Source organism: Girardinichthys multiradiatus, chromosome 10 (genome assembly GCF_021462225.1).
Source record: "Girardinichthys multiradiatus isolate DD_20200921_A chromosome 10, DD_fGirMul_XY1, whole genome shotgun sequence".
Classification (NCBI taxonomy): domain Eukaryota; kingdom Metazoa; phylum Chordata; class Actinopteri; order Cyprinodontiformes; family Goodeidae; genus Girardinichthys; species Girardinichthys multiradiatus.
Window position 1 is genome coordinate 18,238,767 of NC_061803.1, and position 18,420 is coordinate 18,257,186.

General features: G+C 40.2%; 1 protein-coding gene across 1 annotated transcript in view; it reads right to left on the reverse strand.

Annotated features, from left to right (window-relative positions):
• Positions 1 to 3,944: 3,944 nt before the first annotated feature.
• Positions 3,945 to 18,420, reverse strand: part of LOC124875530 (protoheme IX farnesyltransferase, mitochondrial) — a 42,259-nt gene continuing 27,783 nt past the window's right edge. The window contains exons 5-7 of the mRNA XM_047377746.1: positions 15,278 to 15,348; positions 11,278 to 11,510; positions 3,945 to 4,809 (exon numbers count right to left, since the gene is read on the reverse strand). Coding sequence (XP_047233702.1) covers positions 4,388 to 4,809; positions 11,278 to 11,510; positions 15,278 to 15,348 — 726 coding nt within the window. The 3' untranslated portion in view covers positions 3,945 to 4,387. The remainder of the gene's footprint in view (positions 4,810 to 11,277; positions 11,511 to 15,277; positions 15,349 to 18,420) is intronic.

Here is an 18,420-nt window from a genome sequence, read left to right on the forward strand (position 1 = left end):
TTTTTATTGAGCAACAAACACTGATATATATGTTTAATATGTAAATTAAACAGTCGAACTGAAAATGTTTCTAATTATACACTGAAAAAATCTGTTAGAATTTAACCAATTAAATTGGTGCACCATTTCGCGTATTAGTCTAGATTTTAATCCATATTTGGAGAAGAAATGTTGAAGGTTTAACAGCTAAAATAACCTTAAATAAATGCCTTGTTCTTTATTTTTTTTAAGTTTACTTACTTAACAAAATTAGTTAAATTATGCTTTTAAAATAATTGTACTCATAGATAAAATATTCCCTGAAATAAATTTGATTCTAACTATACTGTTTTATTTTGACTTAAACTTTAGAAACAACAGACATTTGTTAATCTATATTTAATAAAAAATAAAATAGAAAAGAAATCTGCATGATCACCTGGAGCCTCATTAACAACAGCATAATGGCTTGTATTGGAAGTTTTTGAATCCAGAATAATCTTTTTTAATATGCATTTAAAACGTAACTGCTTAAAGTTGCAACCATTATTGCACAAAGACATGTTTTCGGGATGAAGAGGAAGTATCACACCCTGACGGGTCTTCCATGGCAGCAGAATCTAAAACAGCACTGAACTTTTAAAATCTATTTTAAAAAGCTGGGGTGTGAACCTTTTCCCCTGACAACCAGAGCTTAGATGTGCTGACCAATGGCAACAACTGCCTCATAATGAAGAATCTCAATAAGTTTGATTTCAGATTAGTTAAAGCTGGACACACACTCCAACAAAAACCTCTCCTCCAGTGCGATGACAATTCCCAACATTTGTTACATTCATTTCATTGTACAACCCATAAACATATCAGCCATACTGTTCTCTCCTGGACACCACACACTACGCATGACAATTGACTGAACCAATGTCTTCAGTTTAATTTGTCTACCAAGGTAAAACACATCATGTTACTGGAATTTAATAATTTTTGAACATCGCAATAAAAAAATCCCCTAATATTCTAAATCAGGATTTAAACAATTATAACAGCAAAATTTTAACTCCCTCCAAAATTCCTTTTTGTAGTGAATTAAAAAATGTGCCAGTCAACAAAGATGTAATGAAATTAAGAGCTGAAATGAAAGCAAAGAAGAAAAAAAAAAGCATCTCAATTCCTATTCTGTCCAAACAAAGTAAAACTTGAGTTGTTATTGAAAAACAATGAATTTTCTGTATATTCTATATTATCATTCAAACTTCACTCTTATTAACCAAACATCTATATTATAGCATTTTGATGCATAGTTATATAAAAGAAAATGTGTTGCAGAATTTGTATTTTCCACTGACAGAAATACAAGGTGAAAGTCCCTCCCCCCCACACTCCAACCACCAAACTTCCCTTTACTGTGTTAGTTTAAGGAACTGAAATCATTTTTATTTATTAATCCAAGTAAAGTGAAATTGCTGAAATGTCAAAAAATTGAAATCCTCGCATCAAACAATCATCAGCAGATTATCTTAGCTTCAGTGCATTTCACATTCTACATAATAGTGCACTACTGTGGAGTAGAAGGAAAAATAAACATTGTTTTTAACATTTTTGACAAAATCTAAAAAGTGTGGAATTCATTTTCTCCCAACACCTCAAACTTTAACACTACAAAATAAAATCAGGTTCAACTATAAGTCCAAACTGTGATAACGAATAATTATTTAAATGTCATTATATTTCACCTGTTTTTTTTTTTGTTATTTTGAATCTTTTTAGTGAAACTTTCACTGCTGAGTCAAAATAAGAATAAACTGAGATAATGGTGCAAAACCTAGTAAAACAAAGGTGATTTAAAACAGGTATGATTGAATGTCTTTATCGTATGGCTAGATATGGTTTGTATTAACTGGACCGGTTCCCTTTGGTTGTGCCCCACATTAAATATCCCCAGCCTGGCATCAGTCACTTTTTACCTTTATTCTCTTGTGAAAGCTGAGCTGACGTCCCTCAGTCTTACATTTTTGGAACGTCAGACTTGGACTAAAGTAGGCAAGTCTCTAATGACTCTGAATTGAACACTTGGAAAGTACTCTTTGATGAACAACTTGTTCTTGCTGTTTGTATAATTGAAAGGTTTACATATTACAGCAACACTTTCTTTTTAAAAGGATCATCTTAATGTCCTTTTAAAATCAATTCAAACGACAATTTACTTGGGTCATTTCAAGATAAAGGTAATGTGAAAGCATGAATGAAGGTACCAACATTTTGCTGTGTTTTATTACATGGTTTATAATGTGGCCCTCTTAATCTTAACATGATAAAATAACATACCTTGTTAGTCAGTCTACCACTTATTCCATAGTGGGTCACAGGGGAGCTGGTGCTAATCTCCAGCAGTCTATGGGCAAGAGGCAGGGTACACCCTGGACAGGTCGCCAGTCCATCGCAGGGCAACACACAAACAACCATGCACACACTCATTCATTCACCTAAGGGCAATTTAGAGAAACCAATTAACCTAACAGGCATGTCTTCAGACTGTGGGAGGAAGCTGGAGTACCCGGTGAGAACCCACGCATGCACGGGGAGAACATGCAAACTCCATGCAGAAAGACCCCAGGCTGGGAATTGAACCCAGGACCTTCTTGCTGCAAGGCAACAGTGCTACCAACTGTGCCACCGTGCAGCCTACCTAGTTAGTATTAAAAATTATTATTTTGCGGTTATATTTTATCATGCAGCAGCTCAGTTTCCCTGTGTGACAGGAAACAATATTGTGTCTCTTATCTTACACAGAGTGGCTTGTATAGGTATTCTAGGATACTCCAGTCATCGAGGGCCAGTGTCCTGCAACTTTTAGATGGGTCCCTGTTCCAACACACCTGAGTCCAATGGCTAAATTACCTCCTCAGTATTCAGTCAAGTTCTCAAAAGTCCTGCTAATGACCAAATTATTTATTCAGGTGTGTTGAAGCAGAGACACATTGAAAAGTTGCAGGACACCAGCCCCCGAGGACTGGAGATTGACACCTGTGGTTTAGATCAAAGCATTAATATGTGGTAGAATGGCCTAGTCAAAGTCCACTTAAAGGGGGCCAAAAACAAATGTATTTTAGAATTTTTAGGAATTAAACATTTTCAAACCACGTATCATTTTCCTTCCACTTCACAGTTACTTCTTTGTGCTAGTCGATCATAACATTCTAAAAATAATACTTTAGAGTTTGACTTTTTTGAAAAAGTTTGTCTTGATAACAGAACATAGGCAAAGACTCAAAACGATAATTTAAAATCTAACCTTTCCATCAAAGAAGAGATTTTTCATTTCTCAAAAAGAATGGCTCTGAAGCCCTGCTGCAGATCTATGTTCATGCCACAAAATCCAGATATAAACAAGAAGAGGGCCTGCAGGCTATAAACCCCATGGGGTCTCATCACTTTGAGCCTTTGAGGTGCCCAACCACATTCTGTCTCAGTATACTTCTTATCCGGCTGTAACAGCTGGCTCAGCCGCTCCACTCCCACCCTCTGATATGAAACTCTGCATCCGGTCAGACACTTTACGAGGACATCGAGCCGTTTCACATCTCTCGCCCTTGGCTAAATCCTGCCCGGTTTATGGAGTGAGGGTGGCGGTACCGCTGGGGAAAAGGAGGCGCTTGTCTGCATCCCTCTGAGCACGGCGATGGACATGTAACCAAACACCAAAATCTTGCTGGAAAGGGAGCACATGTTGAATGACAGGTGTAACGGGTGGCCTGCTAAATAGTGCGGGCGATTTGTCCTTAAAGTGAGCATATCCATCGAGGCTATAGCTGAAATTTAAATCCAAATATTATGATGGCGTTCGGGCAGGATCACCTAATAAGCTGCTTTGTTTTTGACTTGATAAGGGTGAGCTACTTGCTTGACGTTTACAGCCGTGCATGTAGGACTTAAACCGCGATGGAAACAACTGACACAGAACATCGTCACAATCATGATGTGTTTATTGTTTGAGAATAGTTGCCCTTATGTCCCACAGGGCATAAATGATCCCCTAAAACAGGTTTATCAATTTGAACCCTGTGCACATTTTTTTAAAGCAAAATTTGGTTTATATACCATCAAGTAACACATCGTCATTACTTCTCTCCTTTTTTACCACTTCCTAAAAACCTTACAACAGCAAGTCTTCCAACTAAATAAGCTGCAGAGATTGAGGCTTTCTGTGAGAGTGGTGCAAACAGTACAAGGTAACTTATCAGTCAAATATAAGACAGAAGAACTGGTGGGACCCTTTATAAATAAATATATACAGCACACACATTGAAAAGATTGCAACTTGGTGTGTTTTCTGTAAAGCAGTGTCAGCAAATATCTCTCTATCCACGCTGAGACTGATAAAGTACTGTGGTTAAAAGGAGGGTCCCAGTTATTTCGCTGCTGGTGTGAGGGTTAAAAGCGCTGTGTCCTCCTGACTCCTGCTGTATTTCTTGCAGGTGAGCGCCAGCAGCAGCAGCATAGGTAGGTGCCACAGGCTGCAAAAGAAGAGCTTACGGGCGCTGTTGCGGTCCCCTTTGTAGTAGAAGCGGGCGGCAAGGTAGCTGATGTACAGATTGATGGATAAGGAGATGATTGGAAATGTCCAGGTGGTGACGTCCAGCACGGGCGCTAAGGTCGACAACGCGATTAGGCCCAGGCTGTGACGCAGGGCAACCCGCTTGCACATGGCTGGGTGGGTGACGGACATCATGCGATAGCCGCCGCGGGAGTAGTCTTCCCTTAAGTTCCAGCTGAGAGCGTTGAAGTGCGGGAACTGCCAGCAGTAGAGGAAACTACCCAGCAGCAAAGCACCTAAAGTAGGGGAGATAAAGGGGGGGATTAATGATCCGGGAAGAGATTGTAGTTATACTTAAATTCACCAACAAGTAAAAAAAAAAAAGAGACTTTTACACTGACTATACAGTGCCCTATATATGAAATAATACCACAATACCCTAAAGTTTTTACCCCATTTGTCACATCACAGCCACAGGGATCTTATTTAACAAACCAACTCAAAGTATTGCACAGCTGAAGTTGAAGACAAATAACTTGGCATGGATTTAAAAGAATCTCCCTTATCTCTGACGTCCCTAAATAAAATCTGAAGAGACAAAGACTTTGTTTTTTTTAATTGCGTTTTTTGTGGCACTAGTGGCCTATATTATTATTATTATTATTATTTTTTAACCATGTTCTGTCCGGCAGAGTAACACTCAGAATTGTTAACTGAGTGCCAAGAAAAAGCCCAACAGATTTACTTTCACAAGTGGAGCATTATAGCTAACACTTTAATGGTCTGCTTGATATTCATAAAATAAATTTTATTAGAAACTGCTTTGGGATTATTTTAATTGTTATGGTCACGGAGACAGAAACAAAAAGGAAAAAAATAAGAATCATGAAAGAGAGAGAGGTGGGGCAAAAAGGAAAAACGTATAGAAGGAGAAATGAATGGAAGAGAGAAAGAAAGATGAAGAGATTACAAGATAACACCCAGCTTGCTTCTACACCTGCAGAAACATACATAATAACAGCTTTTTTACCGAAACGTGCACGGTACTTATAAATGCAAGATGTAATTAGTGGTTAATGTGGCTCAATATGGAACATTTGTGTATCTGTTAACATAAGAATCTAAACACCTGTGGGTCTGAGTGTGAGCGCGCTTGTGTATATAAGGTTTCTCCATAAAAATATGCAATAGCGAGTGTGAGGAGCCACAGACCTGACCCCCATGACCTGGGACAGTCAAAATCACACATTCCCACCCTCATGAGTACACATAAAAACACTAACACCCACGCATCCAATTTAAAGACAAATAACAATGGATGTCGTATACTCATTCAAACTCCCCGACCCCAGTCCCCAACAACCCCCATCCTCATCCGGAGAGGGGGCCATGTACAAAAGAGGGGTCTCCCTGGTCCAAACGAGCCCACCAACCAGAGCTGCCACAGGATGAAACAGTCCCAACCCCCCCAGTGAATTCTGATCTCAACTCCATGAGCCCCAGCATGAATTTTCCCACAGGGCCACCCCCAACCAGGACACAGATATCGAACACATGCCCCCTAAACCAAACGCCATGAATCCCCTCCCCACAGGGGAACACCCCCACAGGTGAGCTCCATCCCCGAAAAGCCGACAAAGCCACACCCACACAGCGCAAGCTCCACACACAGCCCCCCCCCCCCCCCCCCCCCCCAGCCTCCGTCGACAGGTGCAACGGGGCAGACACCACCGAGCAACGTGCCCACAACGGAACCCACAACCCTACATCAAGACAGGACAAACTCACCCGGCTAGAGGTCCAATTCAAATGCTAGTAACCCCACACAAAAAGGAGGACATAACGCCATAACTGAATCCGAGTTAAACATTTTTGTGACTTTTGAAGGGCCATTTACACTCCCACTAGATTATTCATATTACATAGGTGACAGCTATGGGAGCTACCTGTGTCAAGTGCCTATTCTCTATTATCTTAACACCCTAACTTAGCTTTAAACTTCTCCACAATTCTTTCCCCTAACATGTCTGCTGTATTCTTTCGTCTTTATCATGTTGTTTGTTGGTTAATGGTAAATGGCACACATTCACACACTACATTGTAGCCACAGGTGACAAACGTGGGGCTACCATTCAATTGGCACTACCGGGTCCTCTGACCACTATCAAATGATTGCCAACAAAAGCAGGAAGGCGGGAGAAGCCCAAGGACACAACGACTGAGACAGGCAGAAGGGGGCACGAACCAGCAACTCCCCGGTTACAGGACGAACCCTTACCACCTTAGCCATGGTCGCTAATGTTCTCCAACAAACACTTGAGGCCCTCAGACTTATTCGCACCCTGAAGATTCCACCGTACCATTGCTAAATCTTTACTTGTGTGTGTGTTGCTTACCCCTGCTGAGGTTTTTTGTACTATTTCAGACTCTATTCTGCTAAGAATAGAGTCTGAAATATGATTTTGTTTTCTCCTATCTTATTTTACCTAAATGTGTGATTTCATTAATTTTCATAGATTTTCAGATTTCTCAGAAGGATTACCAGCAAAAGCCAATTATTATTAGTATTTCATTACTTTTTCATTGATTTTTAGTTTTATCAGAAGGATTACCAGCAAAAACCAAATATTATTATAATAAATTTGGACTTTTTAGATTTCTCAGAAGGATTCATAGATTTGTAGATTTCTTAGGATTGTAGTTTAATTTGATTTGTTTTTCTGTGTCTGTATCTGTGTTTATTTTCTTTGTGATTGTATTGTAATTGTATGTACAGCACTTTGAGTGTCTCGTTACTGAAAAGCGCTAAATAAATAAACTTACCTTATCTCATTGAACAGCTGGATTTATACTTAGTAAAAATCACACTGTTCACTAATCAGGTGACTTTTAAGGCAACCGGTTGGTTTCAGAGGAATACTGGAAACAAGTTCACACCACGCTACTCAGTTGCCTACAACACCTTGAAGGCATAGGCTGTGTTGGTCTAGCATGTAAAATCGCAATAAAACTATTTGAAGTTTGTGGTTGGAACATGACACAATGTGAAACAATTTTTCCTCTTTGTGCTCGACTTTTAAATGACACCTGTGTACCTAATAGCTGCGCAATAAATCTTCTCTAAACCCAAACATTGAAACTAATATGCAAATTCTCTACTGCGCATCTTTTCCCCTTTGTTTTTGTCAGGAAACATAATCAGGTTAGCATAAAATGTTGTCAACTTTGACTAAAAGCTAAACTGAAAAAGTACCTACAGACAAGAAAACTTTGAACAGTCTCTTTCTTCCATCTCACCATTGTCTGGTCTATTGAGTCACTCTGGTTTTACACCCTGTTTCAGGGGAATAAACAGAACTACAGGACTCATTATGGGTGAGTATTGTTAAACACTACAAGGAAATCCATCATGTAGACATGTAACTTTGCTTTAAGCATTTTTAAGCTAAATCTTTGTATTGATGAAGTGACGACTTAACTATAAAAACCCTGCTGTGTTAATTCTGATTTAATAACATTTAAATTCAGTCCAGACCTTCTTATTTTCCAAAACCTTCATGAATAAAATGAAGGCTCAACATAAACGTGTAGCATAAATATGACATAGGGAGACAGACATTTTGAAGCAATTATGACACAAAGCATACATTCGACACAACGTTTGACCCCTGTAATGAACGACCCACTGGGTGTTGCTTAACTGCAGTTAACTTCTCCTCCATTTGACAAACCACAATCGTAATCTGAAGAGCACACAAGAGATACCTTGGAGCATACTTCCAAGGTAAATTTCACAAAAAAAATTCTGAGTCAAGATTTGCCATCCTGATTGTCTCTTTTTTGGGGTTGAAGTCAGCCTGCTGTAATAAAATCAAAAAGTGATTCAAAAAAGTGTTAGTGTAAGGGTGTGCATGCTTATGCAATCACATAATTTTGTTTTTTAAATTTTTCATATAAATTTCCGTGTACACTTTTTACAATATTTGTCATACTTCTACACCCCTATTAGTTGTGGACAGGATGTACTTCATGTCTTAAGTATGTCAAAATACAGTACAGACCAAAAGTTTGGACACACCTTCTCATTCAAAGAATTTTCTTTATTTTGATGACTATGAATATTGTAGCTTCACACTGAAGGCATCAAAACTATGAATTAACACATGTGGAATTATATACTGAACAAAAAAGTGTGAAACAACTGAAAATATGTCTTATATTGTAGGTTCTTCAAAGTAGCCACCTTTTGCTTTGATTACTGCTCCACACACTCTTGGCATTCTGTTGATGAGCTTCAAGAGGTAGTCACCTGAAATGGTTTTCACTTCACAGGTGTGCCCTGTCAGGTTTAATAAGTGGGATTTCAAGCCTTATAAATGGGGTTGGGACCATCAGTTGTGTTCTGCAGGAGGTGGATACAGTACACAGCTGATAGTCCTACTGAATAGACTGTTAGAATTTGTATTATGGCAAGAAAAAAGCAGCTAAGTAAAGAAAAACGAGTGGCCATCATTACTTTAAGAAATGAAAGTCAGTCAGTCCGAACGATTGGGAAAACTTTGAAAGTGTCCCCAAGTGCACTCGCAAAAACCATCAAGCGCTGCAAAGAAACTAGCTCACATGAGGACCGCCCCAGGAAAGGAAGGCCAAAAGTCACCTCTGCTGCGGACGATAAGTTCATCCGAGTCACCAGCCTCACCAACCTGAACCCAATTGAGATCGTTTGGGGTGAGCTGGACCGCAGAGTGAAGGCATAAGGGCCAACAAGTGCTAAGCATCTCTGGGAACTCCTTCAAGACTGTTGGAAAACCATTTCAGGTGACTACCTCTTGAAGCTCATCAACAGAATGCCAAGAGTGTGCAGAGCAGTAATCAAAGCAAATTCATAGTTTTGATGCCTTCATTGTGAAGCTATAATATTCATGAAAATAAAGACAACTCTTTGAATGAGAAGGTGTGTCCAAACTTTTGGTCTGTACTGTATACTGCTCAAAAAAATAAAGGGAACACTGAAATAACACATCCTAGATCTGAATGAATGAAATATTCTCATTGAATACTTTGTTCTGTATAAAGTTGAATGTGCTGACAACAAAATCACACAAAAATCATCAATGGGAATCAAATTTATTAACCAATGGAGGCCTGGATTTGAAGTTATGCACAAAATTAAAGCGGACAAACACACTACAGGCTGATCCAACTTTGATGTAATGTCCTTAAAACAAGTCAAAATGAGGCTCAGTATTGTTTGTGGCCTCCATGTGTCTGTATGACCACCCTACAACATCAGGGCATGCTCCTGATGAGACGGATGGTCTCCTGAGGGATCTCCTCCCAGACCTGGACTAAAGCATCCACCAACTCCTGGACAGTCTGTGGTGCAACATGACGTTGGTGGATGGAGCGAGACATGATGTCTCAGATGTGCTCAATCAGATTCAGGTCTGGGGAACAGTCGGGCCAGTCCATAGCTTCAATGTCTTCATCTTGCAGGAACTTCTGACACACTCCAGCCACATGAGGTCTAGCCTTGTCCTACATTAGGAGGAACCCAGGGCCAACCGCACCAGCATATGGTCTCACAAGGGGTCTGAGGATCTCATCTCGGTACCTAATGGCAGTCAGGCTACCTCTGGCGAGCACATGGAGGGCCGTGAGACCCTCCAAAGAAATGCCACCCCACACCATTACTGACCCACTGCCAAACCGGTCATGCTGAAGGATGTTGCAGGCATTAGATCGCTCTCCACGGTGTCTCCAGACTCTGTCACATCTGCCACATGTGCTCAGTGTGAACCTGCTTTCATCTGTGAAGAGCACAGGGCGCCAGTGGCGAATTTGCCAATCTTGGTGTTCTCTGGCAAATGCCAAGCGTCCTGGGCTGTGAGCACAACCCCCATTGTTTGCCCTCATATCATCCTCATGGAGTCGGTTTCTAACCATTTGTGCAGACACATGCACATTTGTGGCCTGCTGGAGGTCATTTTGCAGGGCTCTGGCAGTGATCCTCCTGTTCCTCCTTGCACAAAGGTGGAGGTAGCAGTCCTGCTGCTGGGTTGTTGCCCTCCTACGGCCTCCTCCACGTCTCCTGGTGTACTGGCCTGTCTCCTGGTAGCGCCTCAAGGCTCTGGACACTACGCTGACAAACACAGCAAACCTTCTTGCCACAGTTCGCATTGATGTGCCATCCTGGATGAGCTGCACTACATGAGCCACTTGTGTGGGTTGTAGAGTCCGTCTCATGCTACCACGAGTGTGAAAACACCACCAACATTCAAAAGTGACCAAAACATCAGCCAGAAAGCATAGGTACTGAGAAGTGGTCTGTGGTCCCCACCTGCAGAACCACTCCTTTATTGAGTGTGTCTTTCTAATCGCCAAAGATTTCCCCCTGTTGTCTTTTCCATTTGCACAACAAGATGTGAAATTGATTGTCAATCAGTGTTGCTTCCTAAGTGGACAGTTTGATTTCACAGAAGTTTGATATACTAAGTTTGGAGTTATATTGTGTTGTTTAAGTGTTCCCTTTATTTTTTTGAGCAGTGTATATATATAAAGCATTGGTAAAACTGTGCAAAATGGTTCAAATCTGTTCATAAATATTATTTGGCCTAAATGCTCTGGTATTATATGGTTTGTTATGATATAAGAAGCATTGGAATAGCCAGACCCAGACCAATACAAATTATCACAACAAAGTTGTTCAGAATTGAAAGATGACTCAAGATTTTTGCACAGTGCTGTGTTTTTATTGGTAATACCTGGCTCCAGACTGCCCGTGGCGGCGGTCCAGCCCATCACAGGAGGTATTGCTCCGACCACTGCTCCCACCCAGGTGTTGACGATGCTGAGCCTCTTGAGTGGTGTGTAACAGCAGGTGTACAGAAAGATGTTGAGGGCGCCCAGGAAGCCCGTCAGGGGGTTTACTACCAGCGTGAGCAGAGCAACTCCAGGAATGCCACAGGCCAGGGCAAATGACACTGCATGTAATGGGCTGATAAGAACAGAAAAAAAAGAGAGAAACAAATCAGTTAAATCAGCAACATAAACACAGACAAGACAAAAGCTTAAAAAGACAAGTTAAATTACTGAGATTTAGGCTCAGAGAAGATCTCATCACTATCCTGGGAACTAAAGGATGATAAAGTTTCGCAAGGTTGTGGAAACACAAGATAAGACGATAGCAAATTTAGCACTGACACAAACAGACCCACAGGGGCCAGCAGTCAGCATGGCTCAATCTCAAAACAGGAGCTTAGGAAGAAATTCTGATAAGAGCTCATCAGGGATAAAAAAGTGGCCTCAGCAAGATAGAAGAGCGATTGCACACGCCAGAGATCAAAACGAGCTGAGAAAAACCACAGTGGCTCAGGCTGTTTGCTGGATGAAGACGACTTCCTCCTCCTACTCCTCCTCAGCAGCCATGGTGCGGTCTGGTTCAAATCAGCATGAACTGCTACATAAATTACAGAGGGGAGATTAAAATCTTGACCAAACGCAGGCCTCTTCTTCAAAAAGCAAACTGGGTCTTTATTTTGGTGTGGTGACCATGCAGCGCGATAAGAACATTAATGTGATCAGTGGTGTTATGGCTGTTTTATGTGGCCTGAGGTGGAGCCATTCAGGCTGCCTATAAGCTGTTGACAGCCCACCTGTGGGCGGGCTCAGCTGGGGGTCAGGAAGAAGGTGCATCATAATGTTTAAAGCAGAGGTGGCTGGCTGGTTCAGCTACAATTAAAGCCAGAAATTCATGCATTAAACAAGACTATGGAAACAGGATGTATATATGGAAACCCTGTAGGATGTTTATGTGGCAAAAAACTGCTGTGGACAACTGCCAAAGCCAAGTTCCACTGAGGTGATGCACAATGCCATAAGGAACTGTTAAACTACATGCATATAGTACATATAGAATAATACAAAAGGTAGGAAGAAAGCAGCTTAATCATAAACGGGTATAAATCCTAACATAATTTCATGCAAGCCAAGCTTAGCAGCACAGATAGATAAGATCAAAAAAGACAACAAAGCTTAACCTAAAGACAAGGTGACAAGTAAAAACAATCTGGTACGCTTCTCCAGAGTCAGATTTCAAGATTGTTTAGCGAATTTTAAAATGGAGACATAAAAGTTCACTATGAAAATACGGCAGACATTTCCTGTCCTACTGGCAATTTTTTTTCTTTTTTCAAAAAGTTAGATTGTTTAGATATGCGGATGGATGAATGGAGAATGGACTTATGGACAGAGGGACTGATGGGTAAATTGATGGACGAACAGACATGGATAGATGGACAATCAATAGACTGATGTATAAAAGGATAAAAGTAAAATTACATAAAACTCAGTCTAGAATGTGATTTGATTAAACCAAATTATTTTATGAAATCTATATTTATATTATGTGGACAATAGTAAAGGGAATACGGTCCTGAAACACAAATATTCTCCCACCCTTTCTTTTTCCTTACCTGTTCAGATGTGCAAAATAATTAATTCAAATTCCACACTTCCTCTGACTTTTCCAGACTAACCCCGTAAAGTGTGGTGATCCAACGGCTTGTTTGACAGGAAAGTCAACCGTCCAATATGCTCTCTGTCTTCACACATCATTGTATGTGCAACACAAAAGAGGAAAGGCCGAGACTGCGCCAGATACACAAACAACTTCAACTTGTTAGAGAAATGTTAAAAGCCTGAGTGAAATAAGCAATGTTTACACAGACATAATATGTTAAATGACCACCTCAAACAGCCCAAATATCCACTTATATTATGAAGATTCAATGCGGTTGGTTAATGTTAATATTTGTTCACAGATCACTGAATTTCTTTGCATTTGCCAGCTGTTTGAGATCACCAGAGACTCAAAGCGGCAGGTAGAGACAAGCATATCTAGCGACTGGGTGAGATTTGAAGGAACAAGGCAACGCTACGGGTTTACAGCGGTTATCTTATGTCTAAACAAGAGAGGGTGATGAGAGCTGAGGTTGTTGGGTTAAGCCACAACTAACAACTAATTCCTGACATCTGGCTATTTTTCTTACAACAACCTAATAGGTCAGTAAGTAGGTTTTCATCAGTCATCATTGCAAATCTACCTGCAAAAACACCAGACCTTGACATCAAAAGCATTCTGGTCATAATTCATCACAGAACACTAGACAGAACCTGGGTGGCCGAGTCAAAACAGGACTGTTGCTACTTCTACACACTGCCAAATTATACAGGTGCATCTCAATGAATGAGAATATCACTAAAACATTTTTATTCAGTTGATCAAGGATTTTTAATGCAGGAGTTTTATGTCATAACCTTGTTATTGCCTACACAATTATGGTAGGACTGCTAATTTGACAGTTGTCCAGCAGACAGTCATTGACACCTTCCACAAGGAGGGTAAAACAAAGTACAGAAGAATGAAGCTGTTTTTTCACTTTAAATGGAAAGTAGAGTGGAAGGAAAAAGTGTGGCAGAAAAAAGGTGCCCAAGCAAAAGGAATAACCACAGCCTTAAGAGGATTGTGGAGCAAGGCCCATTTAAGAGTTTGGATCCATTGCAATTGCAGTCAGATCTTCAAGAGTCACCACATGCAGACATATCAAGGATGTGGACTACAATCGTCCCATTCAAATCTTTGTGTTTAACAACCATAAACCCTAGACAATGTCAGAAACGTCTAACCTTAACTAGGGAGAAAAAACAGCAATAGACTTCTGCTCAGTGATCCAAAGTCTACGTTTTAGATGAAAGTAAATTTGGAATTTCATTTGGAAATAAAGGTCCCAGAGTCTTATTTTCAATATATTAGGGAAAGATGCGATATGTGATAACTTGGGTGAATGATGCGATAATATGACATGCAATAAGTAAACAAATAACTAATAAGTGCTTATGTCCTTCTGCTTTGGGTTCCTAGCAAGCATAAACCTTAAACACAACTTTTCATTATGCATTAAACAAAGTGTCACCAAATGTATTACAGGTATAGAGAGTCTGGTACATACTACATGGTACATAATTAGCTAACACTACTGCAGTCTAGGAAGCTTTTCCTGATATTCATATTCTGCTGCCCTAGTCCAGTGGGAAGTTTCTACATTTGGGGTCTACTATGTTTAAAAGCTTCCACGTCAGCCCCAAAATCTACAAGCAAAATTCAGAACACTCCAGGCTTCCCTCTACTGACAAGCTTGCTGATTTTCCAGCAGGACTTGGTACCTGCCCATAATGCCAAAAGTACCAATATCTGCTTTAATGACCATGGTATCATTGTGCTTGATCCTGATGCCAGACCTAAACCCCACAGAGATTCAGCAAACTATTATCATGAGGAAGATGAAAGACACCAGCAAAAACCATACAGTCCAGCCGAAGGCTAATATTGAAGCATATAGGCAGAAAGGTGAGCTGCATAGATGCAGTAATTCATGCAAAAGGTGCCACAACCAAGTATTGAGTCCATATACTACATGGACATTTTAGTGGGATGACATTTTTGTGATAAAAAACTTTTTATTTTATTGGTCTGATGTAATATACTAATTTTCAGAGATAGTGAATTTGGGTTAGTAAGCAGCATGAAAACATATCACGCTGTGTGGAATGATTCTAAATATTTAATGAGTTTTTGATTTAAATGACAAATAAAATAACTTTCCAATGACGTTTCGCTTTATTTAGATGCACCTGTACTTTTTAAGGGAATACAAGAAGTAAGAGTAAAAGAGGGCAGTTCAATCTTTAAAAATAAATAGGTACCTGATCTGTCCTCTGACGAGGGGGCGGTTCTTTGTTCGGTTCATGTTGGAGTCAAAGGGCACCTCAAAGTACTGTGACAGACAGAACAACAGGTGGGTTAATGATGAAGACAAATAAACACAGATGTTACTCTTAAACAAAATAAGTGGCCAACTAAATTGCATTTTGTGCTATTCCACTCATCATTTTTGCAGAACTGCAACACTGTGGACCTATTTTGGCTGTTTAGGGTCCCATCTTACACAACTCCTACAGGACACCTCCAATGATACACATGTGGCTGAGAAAAAAACTCAAATGTTGACACCCATCGCATGCAACAGCTGTTGATCCGCTTGCTTTTCACAGAAAACAATTCGGAACAACAACAACTGCAGCATACACTAAAAACGCACAGGACACCATTGGCTGTATTATAAAAGCTAAACATGTTAAGAGCAAAATGATCATCCTGCAACTTACAGAGTAAACAAACTAGGGGGTGCAAGGTGGAAGCAGTGAGCTGTTGTTTGGGGAGGGGAGGGAGGTGGAAGAAGTCTTCTGGGATACAACTTGTATACGCCTGTTTTATGATCTGCTCTGGAGGAAAAAGCTTCAAAGAGCTCCCATGAGACTGGCAATGTGTGACTAAAATGCAAACACATGGGGTGCTTAAAGACAGGAACTTGCTAATCTCTGGATGTGTGGAAACACACCTTCTTCGATAGAGGCCTTCGACTAATGAACAAAACAGATTAATCACTTCCAGTATAGAACCCAAGGATGCAATGCTTCTGCTTATGGTTCCACTAAAATATTGAACAGCCAATCTAACTTTGTTTTATTTAAAACAATTCTAATATTACCTTTTCTAATAACACTGAGATAGCATAGTATTTTACCCCCTGGTGGGACGCACAACATTTAACACAGTTTAGCCTGCAGGAATCTTAAAATGTTGAGGATGTAGTATTTGTATGAAGCATAACAGATAGATACTGTGCTAAAAAAAAAAGTACTTGACTATTTACACAATTTTTGTGTTTTGCTTTTTGTGTCATACTTAAATGTTTCAGAAGATCAGAAAAACTTTAAAATCAGACATGGAGTATATATTTATAGGTAAAGAAAGCTATCCAAAACGACCTGGCCCTTTGTGAGAAAGTTATTGCCCCTTACACCTAACAGCAGCTTGTGTCACCAAACATTCAAGCCTGATGCCACAGCATCCTAATTGGATTAAGGTCCAAACTTTGCCTAGGCCACTCCAAAACCTTTATTTTCTTCTTTTAATCCATTCAAAAGGTAGAAATGCTGGTGTACTTTAAAATGTTGTATTGCTGCATGACCTAACCTTCACCTTAAGGTAAAGAAAACTGATAGCCTAGTTCAGGACATTCTGTTAGTGAGTAGAAGTCATGGTTCCTTCAATTACATCAAGTCATTCAGGTCCTGAAGAAGCAAAGGACTGTCAAGCCATCACTCTGCCATCTCTGTTTGATTGTCAGAACAATGTTCTTTTTCCAGATGCTGTGATGCCAGATTTACTGGAAGGCACACCTTCTAAAATAGTTGCATTTTGTCTCTTAGACCACAGAACATTTTAGCTAAAGTCTTGGGGGATCATCAAGATGTTTTTTTGGCAAATGTCAGACGGGCCCGTGTATTTGTTTTTTTTTTAATCAGCAGTGGTTTTGGCCTTTGAACTCTCAGATGGATGGACCATTTTTGCCCAATCTCTCCTTTATTGTCCAATCATGAACACTGACATTCACTGAGGCAAGTGAGGCCTGCAGTGCATTAGATGTTCTTTTGAGTTATTTTGTGTAGAAATGGCTTTGTAACCCTCTCCAGTCTGCAGTAATCAGGGCTGACCAGTGACAATGAAATGAAACTCAGTTTTTCCAAAATGTGTTTGTATGACATTTTTCACATAGGTCCAGGTTATTTTGGATAGCTTTTTTTCCCTTAATAAATAAAATGATAATTTGAAAACTGCATTTTGATAAGTGAGGTTGTCTTTCTCTAATATAATTGTTGATTACCTAAAACAATGACCATGTTATGAAGAGGTTTAGTGGAGGCCAACTAAAGCTCTTATATCAATTGTTAAAACAAACCTTTAAATATCCATCTTGACAGTTGCTCTGTCAGTTTTAACACTGCACTCTGGATGCATGTGAGCCATTTATTAGGATTTCTGACCTAAACGTATCATCAAATGACACAGGTATCCTCTTAACGGTAATATTAGCTAAAAAAACATAAAGAAAAACAGGAAAACCGTAAACACAGACTTAAAAATAGAAAGCGTAAAATGCTCTTTTCCTCAAGCTCCAAGGAAAACCTCAGCTTACTCTTTTCCAATTTTGGTTCGGTGTTGTACGACTCCACAGGGCCTAGACTGGGCTCGGCTGACGCACAGCTGTGGCTGAGCCTCTTGGACCCTGAAGCCTAGAGAGAGGTGTTAATTCTATTTCCTGGGTCAGGAAATGCGTCAAGAGGTCAGGGGCCGCATAAGAGAGAAATGCACTTTGCGGCCAGGCAAGAGCAAAGCCGTGTAGAGCTGAGCCAGGCCACAAAGAGGGCTTTGGGCCAAGCCTGCTGCTGCAGCTCTGCTCACAAAAAACGGATCAACTTTGTTTCCAATAATATATTATAAGAACTTAAAAAAATTTGAACATTTACTCTAACTGTCGTCATGCATGGTCAAAAACAGTTTCAGCAAATTCCATCATCATGTTTGACGGGACAACACTTTGCCCGAACCCACTCTCCTTCATTCCTGCATCTCTGCTGGTTGCCGTACAGTTCCTCATCTGGTTCATATCAGTGCCCTCTCAACCCGTGTCATTACCCTCATCCTCCCCTGCCACACTACACTTCCATGTGTTACAGTAATGGCAATAAAATAATTGGGCCACTTGACTTGCGTTAATGCACATGTGATGCTAGAGATTAGTCTAGAGGTTAGAGCAGGTCTTCAACTGCTTTAAGTCAAAAGAACTCGTCTGTGTAATTACACGAAGGAGGTCAACTTGTATGACTTGTATGGCTGCTATCTTACAGCACTTCTGAGCCGAGAAACATTTATTTACAATTATTAATATAAAAAGACAAACCACTGTACCCCCTAATGCTACACGGAGGTGACTTTCATAATT